Source organism: Chiloscyllium punctatum, chromosome 3 (assembly GCF_047496795.1).
Source record: "Chiloscyllium punctatum isolate Juve2018m chromosome 3, sChiPun1.3, whole genome shotgun sequence".
NCBI classification, from domain to species: Eukaryota; Metazoa; Chordata; class Chondrichthyes; order Orectolobiformes; family Hemiscylliidae; genus Chiloscyllium; species Chiloscyllium punctatum.
Genome location: NC_092741.1, coordinates 77,373,958 through 77,388,068, shown reverse-complemented (window position 1 = coordinate 77,388,068; position 14,111 = coordinate 77,373,958). Strand labels below are relative to the sequence as shown.

Sequence of the window (14,111 nt, the reverse complement as noted above, 5' to 3'; positions counted from 1 at the left end):
CCTGTATTTTATGTCTTGGCTAATAAAAATATGTATCTCACATACTTTCTTATCCACCCTATCTACCTGCCCCACTACTTTCTGTCCCATATGTGTTTATGTGAACACCAAGGCCCCTCTGATCCTCAGTAACTTCCAGGATCCGGAGGCATGATATTACCTACCTGGTCTTGCTAAGATGCATCCTGTAATCCAGGGCAGGTATTGCTAAGTGTTTTGTAAAGTCTGCAGTGTATAGAGTTAGCTCAAGACTGTTGCTTTCAGAGAATGAACAAAATAAAGTTGGACAATTTATATCATCCAAAATAACGGGGCCGAAAGGGGAAGGATACGTACCCTCTCACCCCTCCACTTTAAATAAGATCAGCTGTAAGTCAGGAATGTGTGGCCAGTAGAAGCACGCAGAATTGATCTTGTTACATCTGGAGAAAGTACCATGAGTTGATGCATGGTGCAAAATGCACGAAGAATGGACCCATTCCACCAACTTACCGAAATGATTAATATGGCCTGAAGAGTAAGAAAATATTTATCATGACAGTGACACATAATTCAGAGAAAAGCTGGTTTTAAAACAATCAAAGTGGTTCTGATGTGGGGGTAAAACTTAAAGTTCAAAGAATTTTTATTTGGGACAACTAAAGGCAATGGTGGGAGAAGGGGGAGCTACTTAATAAGATGTAACCACAAGGTGGCCACAAGGTGAAAGGAGAACTGGGGATTCTTTGAAAAAAAAATTAATCTGTTGCTGTAATTCTAAGTGTCATAAGCACCAAGGTAGAGTATAACTCACCAAAGGATGATAGGAAAATTGCATTGCAGAACCAAAAGGGAAGGATGTAAAGGAAAGAGAAAGCAAAAAAAGTAGAAGATATCAAGGAAGGAATAAGCCAGAGCAAAGAGACACCCACCATTCGAGATGGGGGAATCATCACAACTAGTGATAGGGCAATGAATCCTGGCATCTGATGTTTGCCTGTTTGGTCACCTACCTTCTGTTTCCAAACCAAAGACATCAATAATATGAGGGCACTTCTTGATCTCTGTATCCACACATAAGACCCCAAAGTTTGATAATAATAGTTCCAATAGTTTAAATGTGTTATCTGTGATATGCAGTCAAGAAAGTAGGGAACCAAAGTTTAGAAATAAATAGATTAATTTAAAAATTAGTTGTGCAAAGTCAAAAAGGATATTTCCTTCTCAAACTGGGTACAGCTAGAAATTGTGAACCCTTTAGAACTGAATATTTTGAGTGTTTCCTATGTAGAATGAGAGCTCATCTAATTGCTGTTATTGGAACTAGGACATTGTTCAGCACAGCCTGAAGAGAGGGGCTCTCTGCCAATAATCAGAGCCTGGCTGTGAAATCCATTTTTGATTTGACATTTGAAAAGTTGAAAGAGATGTTTTGGTGTTCCTTCTCCCTCATACACCTGCCATGACACTTTGCTGCTATATTCAAACAGAAGGGCTTTGTGATCCCAATCACTATTTTGTTCTTGCCCTCCAATTTGCCAATTCTAGAAAATTCAAGATGATTGATTGTTTCCCACGCTGTATAAGTTTCTGACCCCCATTTGAGTGGGGTCCAGAAGACTACTGGAAACTCCCATTTTGATGTAAAAAATGACAAGGTAGAATTGAATTGATATAGCTTGAGGTTCGCAGCAAATCTGACTTTGGGAACTATTAAATGATATTTGTGTTGTAATGTTAATTTTCAAAAGAGAAGGGAAGTTGAAAGAAAATCTTCAGATTTTGCTTTGAATGTAATGTTATTGAGACACTCGGTGGAATTTGTGGGGAAAAAAAGAAACCTCCCATAATGGAGCTGTAGACATTAAAAATCTGTTCAAAATTTGAAATAACAGAGAACAATATTCACATGTTATGAATGCAATAAAATGCAAATATATTCCCTTGCATTAGTAGGAGTTCTGGTATGGAATTTAGCTTTCACAGGAACCCTACGACATCCTCTCAGAGTTGACAGTGGTTTTGCTTTTGACAGCTTTCTGATGAGTATCTTAATACATAAGATAGCATGCAAATGAGTCCAGACTGCAGACAGACATTTGTTCAAAACCAATGCATTTACTAGTTAGCTCCAGTGAGAAGGCATAAGATGATTAGATATTCAAGCTGCTTGTTAAATGGCACTTTAATGATTTATTGATAATGTCTATTTCTGCTTACTTTTAAAGTAAATTTTATTCCATGATCAAAAATCTGTTGTTATTTTTCAAAATGATTTACAGTGAAATATCTTTTATCATCAGCTGATATTCTTCCTATGACAATGAATTTGTTTGGTGAACCAGAAATCCTGAGAAGGATGATTGCATTTTATCAGAGGAATATAATCCATTAAACTGTTCGAAGGGCAACTGTAAATATATTTTATCTATTTCCTGTAGCTGTAACACAGCACTGCCTGAGGCTTGATCAATCTTCTTTTCATTGTAGTCATCAAATGTGTATAGAATCGGTTCACTGTTTTTATACAGTGCAACCTGAACACTTTTGCCTTTGACATGGAGGTTATAGGAGAAATAGTAGATGCCTGGTACCTGACATGTAAAAACTCCTGTTTTTGGATCATAGACATTGGCTTGATTGTACAGTACTTGGTCAAAAACTATTGGCATTCCTGTTGTAGGATATGGTGTAGAGAGAATGGCTTTAAAACCTTGATCAGGATTTGGCATTGATTGGATTACAGTTTCTCCTGCTGGGCCTGGGGGTCCAAGTGAACCTGGTGGGCCTGGTGGACCAGGGATGCCTGGAGGTCCCCGCAGCTCCATATCTTCTCTCAAAAGGGTTCCAGAGGTGAAAGGGCGGGAACGGCCTGGTGGACCTCGTCTTCCTGGATCTCCTCTCATGCCTTTCTGTCCTGGAGGACCTTGAGTCCCATTTGGACCTTGTTCACCTATATTGCCAGCAGGTCCCCTTTCTCCATAATTACCTTGAATCCCCAGTGGCCCTTGAAAACCAGGAGTGCCTTGTATTCCCATTTCACCGGTTCTACCTGTGGGTCCTTTATCTCCTTGTGGGCCAGGTGGCCCTTCGTTTCCTTGTAATCCTGGGATACCTTCTTCTCCTAGAATTCCTGATTTTCCTGGAGCACCTGTTGGTCCTTCATCACCTTGTAATCCAGGAATTCCTGGCAGGCCTATGTGGCCGGGTTCGCCTGGTGGTCCTGGATTACCGTTTTCACCTGGAGGACCAGGCAGACCTGCTGGTCCAATTGACCCTGATAACCCTGTGGATCCTGCAATACCAGTTTCTCCATCTATTCCTCGAACTCCCTTCTCACCAGCAATGCCATCCATACCTCTGGGACCAGGTTCACCTTTAAGGCCTGGCAAACCTGGTTTTCCAATAGCTGGTTGTCCAGGAATACCTGGCACACCTTCTGGACCTGGAGACCCAATGCTCCCAGGAAGCCCCACAAGACCTGGTTTTCCATCTGCTCCTGGCATTGCAATTGATATACCAGGTGGCCCTTCTGCACCTCTTTCACCAGATAGACCAGCAGCTCCAGGTCTACCATGTTCTCCACTTTCACCTTTCTCTCCTGAAATACCATGAATACCGGGAATTCCTGGTAGTCCTGCAATTACTTCTCCAAGGGTTCCTGGTTCACCTTGTGGCCCTGGATAACCTTTTGGACCTGTAAGACCAGGAGGGCCAAATTCAACGTCACCTTTTTCTCCACACTGACCTGGATATCCTGGTTCTCCAATGATTCCCCGTTCACCGTGTGGTCCTGGAGATCCTGGAAGGCCCTGTGGACCTGCCTCACCATCCATGGCTTTTGTTCTACTTCCAGGAGGACCAATAGGTCCGGGGGATCCATGGGGTCCTGCTTCTCCTTGAGGTCCTATATCACCAGTTGACCCGCAAATTCCTATTTCACCTGTTCTTCCTGGTGTTCCAGGTATTCCTGGCTGTCCTGCACAAGATAGTCCTGCTATTCCTGGTTGTCCAGGTGGTCCACACATGCCCGGAGGGCCTGTTGTTGTAGCACCTTTTGCACCAGGTGGACCTCTTGGTCCTGGTAAACCTGGTGGACCTCTGATACCTGTAAAAAAGAAATAGGCATCAATTACAGTTTAGCACCATAAAAAAAGTGTTCCATGATTTGTCACTTTATTTTCTTGAAGCTTCTTAATTAATCTTTCACAGTGGTAAATACATTGGGAATTCAAGACGAATGGTTAGAATGTGGAACTTGCTCCTTTGGGGAGACTTTGAGGATATTTACATTCTTTCATAAAACATGGGCATCACTAGCACGGTACTTTTCAGGTCTATGGTAACATAGTGGTTAACCAACATAATTTGAAGGTCAGAGTTGAGGGTGTGGTGCTAGAAAAGCACAGCAGATCAGGCAGCATCCTGATGAAGGGCTCTTGCCTTAAAGGTCGATTCTCCTGCTCCTCGGATGCTGCCTGACCAGCTGTGCTTTTCCAGAAACCACACTCTTGACTCTGATCTCCAGCATCTGCAGTCCTCCCTTTCTCCTAATTTGGAGGTCAGACAGCACCCAAGGATCTCCTCTACATAGGAGAGACAAAATGCTGACTCAGGGAACGCTTCATGGAGCATCTGTGTTCTGCAGCACAAATCAACCTGACCTTCCAGTTGTCATCCATTTTAATTACCCCTCCCACTCCCCTGGCAACATGTCCATCCTTGGTCTCCTCCACTGTCAAAGTGAGGCCAAAAGGAAACTGATGAAGCAACACCTGACGTTTCACTTGGGGAGCTTGCAACCCAATGGCCTCAATATTGACTTAAGCAGCTTCAAAATCCCTCCACTCTTAGCCTTATGCCATGCCCAGCCCCTCCCAGCCCCTCCTTACTTCCCTGACCTGTCCGAACCTGTCCATCTTCCCACTTACCTATCTGCTCCACCCTTTGCACTGACTGATCACAATAACCCCCTACCTGCTTCCACCTATCTCCATCCCTCCTATCCTCCCCCCAGTTCCATCCTCTTTCCTCTATTTAATTCTGGCCTCCCCTCCCCTCCCTCCACAGTTCTGACAAATGGCTTTGGTCCAAAATGTTGACTTTCCTGCTCCTTGGATGCTGTCTGACCTGCTGTGTTTTTTTCAGCTTCCCCTGTATTAACTCTTCCAGCATCTGCATTCCTTATTGTCTCCAAATAAAATTTGGAAGTCCTTACTAATACTCCACATTTCAAATCCCATCATGTCAGTTGGGGAACTTAAGATAATTATATAACTTTAATAGAAAGAACTAGCTTGGAAACGGTAATTAGGCAATGACTCGATTTCTATCTGAAAGGAAATCTGCCTTCCTTATCTGGTCTGATCAAAAGGTGAATCTAATCTTCAGCAATGCAGTTGAACTTTAATAATTTGTAGTTGTTTCAAAACTGAGGACTACGGTGACTTTAAAAGTATTTCACTGGGGGCAAACTGAGGGCTATTTCCAGTGCTCACAACCCATGAATGAATAAGGTGAAAAAAGGTTGGGTAAACATCTAAGAGAGAAAGAAATAGAAGGTTATGCTGACTGGGCTGATGGATGAAGTGAAGAGTGAGGAGGATTATGTAAAGAAGAAAGAATTGACATGAAGAAATTGGTCTGAATTGCCTGATCCTGTACCATAAACTTTACTTCATTCCAATGTTAGCCATCTAGTCAAGCATTTTACATTTATACCGTTAATATGTGGCAATATAATGGCCTATTGGACAACCTCCAAAACCTATTAATGTTTGAGGTATGAATATCCAAAATGGATTTGGGAAAGAGACATCATTTTGGATAGTTGACAGGGTACATTTGATAAGACAGGGATCAGAATTTTATGGTGAGCAAAATCACACTAGTACGCACCATGGAAGAGATGCACTGCAGAAATACACCAAATCTGAGTAGACACCAAGACTATTACTATCAAGCAGCATAAGGACACGATCACATGAAAGTTCCCCTTGAAGCTACTCACCATCTTGACTTGGAAATATATTTCCTTTTCTTCAGCGTTGCTAGATTCTATTTCTAGGCTTTTGATTGCCTCACGTAGTGAGATTGATAAAGAAGGTGAAAGTCCATGGAAACCACGGTAATTGGGCAAATTAGATCCAGTTGGATCTAATTGCCACCTGCTTGGTGGCAGGAAGCAGAAGGTGATTTTCAAAGATTATTTAAGCCTGTGTCCGATGACTCATCACTGGTTAAATGTTATATCCCTCACTATTTGTAGTGAACATTAATGACTTAGACATGAATGTAGGAGGTTTGATCAGTAAATTCCTAGATGACAAATAAATTTCCTCACTAAATAAAATAATGAGCCATAACCTACAGGATGACATAGACAGACTGGTCAGGTGGACAGAACTTTGGAACTTAATCCTGAAAAGTGTGAGGAGATGCATTTTGTGAGGGCCAGCAAGGCAAGGGAATGTACAATGAATGGTAGGATCCTTGGAGTTACAAAAGATTGGTGGAACCTTTGTGCACACGTCCAAAAGTCCTTAAAGGCAGCAGAACAGATAGATAGGGTGGTTAAGAAGGCATAAAAGATACTTTCCTTTGTTAGTTCAGATATTGAATACAAGATCAAAGAAGTTATAATGGAACTGTGGAAGATGTTAATTTGGACACAACTGGAGTAATATGTGCAGTTCTGGTCTCTGTAACAAGAGAGATTTAAATACATTGGAGAACGTACAGAAGAGATTCACCAGGATATTGCCTGTGCTGGCACATTTCAGCTATGAGAGGGACCAAATAGATTGGGGTTATTTGTCTTAGAGCAGAGAAGCTTAGAGGGACTTATTAAGATAGACAAAATTATAAAGGGCATTGACAGGGTACATAGTAAAACTTTTCCTTTTGAAGCAAATATTAATGAATGTTACAAATATTTGTCTAAGTAACAGTTAGAGCATTAACTGGAATTATTGAAGAAACAGTTGAACTTGATGCTGATCTAAGAAATAGCCCACTTTTCAATTTGCCTTGTGAATGTAGAAAACGATTCTCATGTATAATGTGAACTCTCTCCTCCACAGCACAGCAAGTAGAAACCAGATTACGAATAGATTGAATTGCACAAACCTGGAATATTTAGTTTTACTTCCATATGTATAAATGCAAGACAAAATACATTAGAAAAGAATTAATAGGGGTTGGGAAAACAGGACATGTGGGGTAGGGGGCATTGGGGACCATGGTCATACTAGACAAGATTCCTTAATCGTTTTTGTTTGTTCTTTCAGGGCTTTTAAATGACTTGGAACTAAAAGATCAAGGGTGACATTTTAAAATCAAACACCCAATAAGTAAGGTGTCAGTAATTCATTACAAATAAAAAATAAGAACATAAAAATATAACTAGATCCATAAAAGAACAAAAGAAAGGGCTAAACTAGAAAAATATAGAAAGATGTTCAAGTAAACAGGGGAACATCAGAACAAAAAGAAATATCAACTTTGTACCAGCAGATGGTGCTGTTGTGTTTTAAGACAGAAGCATACAAATTGGAATGGGAGTAGGCAATTTGACTCTCCAAGCGTGGTCTAACTTCAGCTTCACGTTCCCACTCCAATCCTGTAACCTTTTGCCCCCTTTCTTTCCAAGAATCTACTGAGTTTTGCTTAAGAATCTTCAAATATTAGGATTCCACTGCTTTTGAGAGAGTTTCAAAAACATTATCATTTTTAAAAGAAAAGGACAATTCAACTCACTCCGAAATGGGCAACCTGTGATTTTTAAACAGTTGTCCCGAGTTCAAGGTTCTCCCATAACAGGAAACATCTTCACCTCATCCACATTGTCAAGACTTCTCAGGATCTTATCTGTTTCAATGAAGTCACCACTTGCTATTCTAAACTCCAGCAGATATAAGACTAGCCTGTTCAACCTTTCTCATAAGACAACCCACCCATTCCATATATTAGTCAATAACCCGACTCTGAACTGTTTCAAGTCCATTTATATCCTCCCACAAATATGGAGATACGTTTCCGACACAGTACTCCAGTTATGTTCTCTACAGTGCCCTGTATGACTGAAATATTACCTCATTACTTTTGTATTCAGTTCTACTTTCAATAAATGTCAACATTACATGAGCTTTCATAATTAATTTCTGAAGTTGCATGATTTTTTCGTGATGCACTTTTGTGATTTATGCAGTAGGACATTCAGTTTCTTCAGCCTCGCAGAGCTTTGCAATTTCTGGGGCAGCATGGTGGCTCAGTGATTAGCACTGTTGCCTCACAGCACCAGAGACCGAGGTTTAATTCCCACCTTGGGCAACTATCTGTATGGAGTTTGCACATTCTCCCTTTGTCTGCGTGGGTTTGCTCTGGTTTTCTCTCACAATCCAAAAGTGTGCAGGTCAGGTGAATTGCCCATAGTGTTTGGTGCATTAGTCAGGGATAACTGTAGGGAACTGGGGCTGGGTGGGTTACTCTGTGGACTGTCAATGTAGACTTGTTGAGCCAAAGAGCCTGTTTCTGTACTGTAGGGAATCTAATCTCTCACAATTTAAACAGTATGCTTCATTGTTATTGCTTCCTGCCAAAATGGATAATTTCCCTATATTATACTGCATTTCCCTTGTTTTTCCCACTTATCTAACCTAACTATGCCCCTTTGTAGCCACTTAATGTCCTTTTGACAACTTGCTTTTCTACCTGTCTTTGTGGATCATCATATTTAGCAACCATACCTTCATTCATAATATATACATAAATTGTAAAATGCTGAGATCCCAGCACTGATGCCTGTAGCACATCAGTTGTTACATCTTACCAACCAGAAAAAGATGCTTGTATGCCTTCTCTCTTGTGATTGGAGGGATTCCTGAGGGACAGGATGTACATGTATTTGGAAAGGCAAGGACTGATTAGGGATAGTCAACATGGCTTTGTGCATGGGAAATCATGTCTCACAAACTTGATTGAGTTTTTTGAAGAAGTAACAAAGAGGATTGATGAGGGCAGAGTGGTGAATGTGACCTATATGGACTTCAGTAAGGCGTTTGACAAGGTTCCCCATGGGAAACTGGTTAGCAAGGTTAGATCTCACGGAATAAAGGGAGAACTAGCCATTTGAATACAAAACTGGCTCGAAGGTAGAAGACAGAGGGTGGTGGTGGAGGGTTGTTTTTCAGACTGGAGGCCTGTGACCAGTGGAGTGCCACAAGGATTGGTGCTGGGTCCTCTACTTTTTGTCATTTACATAAATGATTTAGATGTGAGCATAAGAGATACAGTTAGTAAGTTTGTAGATGACACCAAAATTGGAGGTGCAGTGGACAGCGAAGAAGGTAACCTCAGATTACAACAGGATCTCGACCAGATAGGTCAATGGACTGAGAAGTGGCAAATGGAGTTTAATTCAGATAAATGTGAGGTGCTGCATTTTGGGAAAGCAAATCTTAGCAGGACTTATACACTTAATGCTAAGGTCCTAGGGAGTGTTGCTGAACAAAGAGACCTTGGAGTGCAGGTTCATAGCTCCTTGAGAGTGGAGCTGCACGTAGATAGGATAGTGAAGAAGGTATTTGGTATGCTTTCTTTTATTGGTCAGAGTATTGAATAGAGGAGTTGGGAGGTCATGTTGCAGCTGTACAGGACATTGGTTAGGCCACTGTTGGAATATTGTGTGAAATTCTGGTGTCCTTCCTATCAGAAAGATGTTGTAAAACTTGAAAGGGTTCAGAAAACATTTACAAGGATATTGCCAGGGTTGGTGGATTTGAGCTATAGGGAGAGGTTGAACAGGCTGGGGCTGGTTTCCCTGGAGTGTCGGAGGCTGAGGGGCGACCTTATAGAGGTTTGCAAAATTATGAAGGCATGGATAGGATAAATAGACAAAGTCTTTTCCCTGGGGTCAGGGAGTTCAGAACTAGAGGGCGTAGGTTTAGGGTGAGAGTGGAAAGATATAAAAGGGACCTAAGGGGCAACTTTTTCATGCAGAGGGTGGTATGTGTACGGAATGAGCTGCGAGGAAGTGGTGGAGGCTGGTGCAATTACAACATTTAAAAGGCATTTGGATGGGTATATGAATAGGAAGGGTTTGGAGGGATATGGGCAAGGTGCTGGCAGGTGGGACTAGATTGGGTTGGGATATCTGGTCGGCATGGACGGGTTGGGGTGAAGGGTCTGTTTCCATGCTGTACATCTCTATGACTCTGTGACTGTATGACTTTATGCCTATTTCATGGGAAGAGTTGGCAGGCAGATGGAATAGAATAGAGAGACAAAGTGGCATTATGTAAAGATAAACCCCAACAAAATGTTCTTATCTCGGCTCCAGAGCAAGGGTTGAGATAGATGGAGAAGACAAACATGATACAAATAAAAACATAAGGAAGCAAAGTGCTGATAGACAGCTTATAGAAATAAGGGGCATTTCACTATATCGCTGCAGCACAAGGCAATTCTGAGCCACCTAGGAGTGACAAATATTTGAAAACTGGTGATGGTGAGCGGCAGGATGAGAAGAGAACAGAGATGGTCATGGGGAGGTTGGATTTCAAGCACATGTTTTAACAGGATAGCTCTCCAGTGGAATCCCTAGTGTCTGTACTGACTGAAGATAATTTCAATTATACCTAAAAGGCAATTGTTTAAATATCTCAGAGTGCAGAACATTTTCCTTAAGATTTGTGAAGCATATTCTAGAGGGATATGATCTTTTTAACTTCTGGTATGTAATTCTTAAGTACTTTAAGTTCCTTATTTTCTTTCCTGTTATACCTTCCCTTTCAGCACCTTCAGAGTTTGTTATGATCTGAATTTTATCTTAGACTGTCTCATTTACCCTCTAACCTCTAAATATTGCTCTTTCTTTGTCAGAAATTTACAGTCTCAGTCTCTTGTGAAATTGTAATGTGCCCGTATTATAAACTTTAAAGTTGGATTATTATTGCAAGGCCAAGTGTTGCCTATTATTCATGGAATCCCATCTATGCATAATAACTATATTCCTTCCGCTAAACAGGTAGCAGAAATAGAGAGTGCTCTTGTAGAATGCTATTTTTGATTATCAGTTTGTACTTAATTAACAGTAATTGTCCTTCAATAACTTATTCTCACTGCTGTTCAATTTACCTTCTCACTTTCAAGGGTTCAATTTCTGTCAAAGAAAATTACTTGTTCCCAGAATAAATACACATCAGAAAAATAATCTTTACTTTGATTTTTTAAGCATTATTTATATATAATTGGCAGTACTTTCAATTTGGAAAGTTATCAAGAACATACAGTTGTATGATATTATGAATAGGTAACAAGTGCTGTCCTTGCCAGTGACACTCACATACCATGAACATAGAACGTAAGAACTTGGATCAGGAGTAGGCCATCCGGCCTTTCGAGCCTGCTCTGCCATTCAATAAGATCATGGCGGATCTTTTCGTGCACTCAGATCCACTTGCCCGCACTTTCACTGTATCCCCTAATTCCTTTATTGTTAAAAAAAATCTGCCTTAGCTTTAAAAGTGTCAACTACTTCACTGGGCAAGGAATTCTATAGATTAACAACTCTCTGGGTGAAGAAGTTCCTTCTCAATTCAGTCCTAAATCTGCTCCCTCTTGAGGCAATGCCCTCTTGTCCTAGCTTCACCTGCTCGTGGAAACATGCTCTCTACTTCAATCTTGTCTATTCCCTTTAAATTTTATATGTTTCTATAAGATCTTCCCTCATTCTTCTGAATTCCAATGAATATAATCCATCTACTCCGTCTCTTCTCGTAAGCCAAACCCCTCAACTCCAAAATCAATCTAGTGAACCTCCTCTGCACGCCCTCCAGTGCCAGTACCTCATTTCTCAAGTAAGGAGACCAAAACTGCACACAGTACTCCAGGTATGGCCTCAGCAACACCCTGTCCAGCTGCAACATAACCTCCCTGCTTTTAAACTCAATCCCTTTAGCAATGAAGGACAAAATTCCATTTGCCTTCCTAATTACTTGTTGTACCTGCAAGACCAACTTTCTGTGATTCATGTACAAGGGACACCCAGGTCCCTCGACATAGCAGCATGCTGTAACTTTTTTTTACCCTTCAAATGACAATCCTTTTTACTGTTACTCCTCCCAAAATGGATGACTTCACATTTATTAACATTGTATTCCATCTGCCAGACCTTTGACCACTCACTCAACATATCTATGTTCCTCTGCAAAGTTTCACAGTCCTCTGCACACTTTGCTCTGCCACTCATTTAGTGTCATCTGCAAACTTAGACACCCTACACGTGGTCCCCAACTCCAAATCATCTATATAAATTGTAAATAATTGTGGTCCCAACTCCGATCCCTGAGGCACACGACTAGTAACTGATTGCCAGCTTGAGTAGCATTCATTTACCCCCATTCTTTGCTTCCTGTTCGTCAACCAATCCTCTATCCATGCTAATACTCTACCCCTAACACCATGCATTCTTATCTTATGCAGCAGCCTCTAGTGTGGCATCTGTTGGAAGACCTTTTGGAAATCTAGGTACACAACACCCACTGGGTCCCCGTTGTCCACCTTGGTTGTAATGTCTTCAGAGAATTCCAAAAGATGTCCTTCATGAACCCATGCTGTGTCTGCCCAACGGGATGATTTCTATTGAGATGCCCTGTTATTTCTTCCTTGATAATAGACCCAAGCATCTTCCCCACTATAGAGGTTAAGCTAACCAGTCTATAATTCCCCACCTTTTGTCTACCTCCCTTTATAAAGTAGTGTCACATTTGTGTTTTCCAATCTGCCCAAGAGTCCAGCGAATTTTTGAAAATTAGCACAAGTGCACTTGCTATTTCTCCCGCCATCTTTTTTAGTAACTAGGATGCATTCCACCAGCGCCAGGAGACTTAGCTATCCTTAGTTCCATTAGCTTGCCCAACAGTAGCTCTTCCGTAATAATAAATGTTTCCAGGTCCTCACTTACCTTTGTCTCCTTGTGAATTACTGGCATGTTATTAGTGTCCTCCACTGTGAGGACTGATACAAAATACCTGTTCAATGCTTCAGCCATTTCATCACATCCCATAACTAAATGCCCCTTCTCATCCTCTAAAGGACCAACATTTACTTTAGCCGCTCCTTTTCATTTTATACATTTATGGATACTTTTGATATCTGTCTTTATATTCTATGCTAGTTTTTTTTCTCATGTTCTATCTTACTTTTCTTTATAGCTCTTTTTATGACTTTCTGTTGACCGTTAACGTTTTCCCAATCTTCTAGTTTCATGCTGTTTTTGGCCACTTAGTATGCCTTCTCTATCAATTTGATAACTTCCTTTATTTTGTTAGACACCCTTGGCTCATTACCCCTTTTCTTATAGTCCTTCCTTTTCACTGGAATATACTTTTGCTGAACACTTTGAAAAATTGCATTGAAAGTTCTCCAATGCTCATCAACTGTCTCACCATAAAATCTTTGTTTCCAGTCTACAATCTTTATTCCCAGTCTACTGAATAAAAATATTTTTTAAAAAGTAAAAATATATTAATTTGAAACTATAACATACCGCAATAATATGTTCCAGAGATGATGTTCACAGAAAGCAGCAGTAAAATGGGACTGATTTCTCCTCGGGCCATGTTTACAAGATCACCTCCTTAAAGAATCAATGGACATGGTCACAATGCACTTAAAAATACTTTCAGTACAAATAAGAACTGGTCAAATACTCCAATTTTTACAGAAGGTTAATGTTGTATGAATATAAAATGATCTTTGGTACAGCCATACCTGTGTCAGAATGAAACAAACTACGTCGCACTGCAGACAGAGAACGATACTGCTCGTGCAGCAGAAATATTGTGGCTGTTGGAGTGGCAGGTTAATGTATTTAAGTGCAGTGTATTCAGCAAGTAATTTTCAAAGTAAATCACAAAGCATCTTCACCATGTAATTATGAATGTGCTGAATGTGCTGCTTTTATGGGCAAGTCAGGTCAAGTGAGTACACATTGTGCAAACTCTCGAAGCTGTCTTCATTACAAACATGTCTGGTTGCACCCTGTTGCAGGTAATCTCATATGTTGAAGTGTTGCTCAAGAACACAAGAACTAGGAGCAGCAGTAGGCATTTTAGCCCTCAGGTCTGCTC

The 14,111-nt window shown here is 40.8% G+C and overlaps 1 protein-coding gene across 1 annotated transcript; it reads right to left on the bottom strand.

The window, feature by feature from the left end:
- Positions 1 to 2,106: 2,106 nt before the first annotated feature.
- Positions 2,107 to 13,821, bottom strand: LOC140460908 (uncharacterized). The gene is made up of 3 exons (XM_072555617.1): positions 13,753 to 13,821; positions 13,529 to 13,618; positions 2,107 to 4,087 (listed from the first exon to the last, which is right to left on the bottom strand). Exons 2-3 carry the CDS (start codon positions 13,599 to 13,601, stop codon positions 2,295 to 2,297), a joined length of 1,866 nt encoding a protein of 621 aa, XP_072411718.1. The 5' UTR covers positions 13,602 to 13,618; positions 13,753 to 13,821; the 3' UTR covers positions 2,107 to 2,294.
- Positions 13,822 to 14,111: the final 290 nt, after the last annotated feature.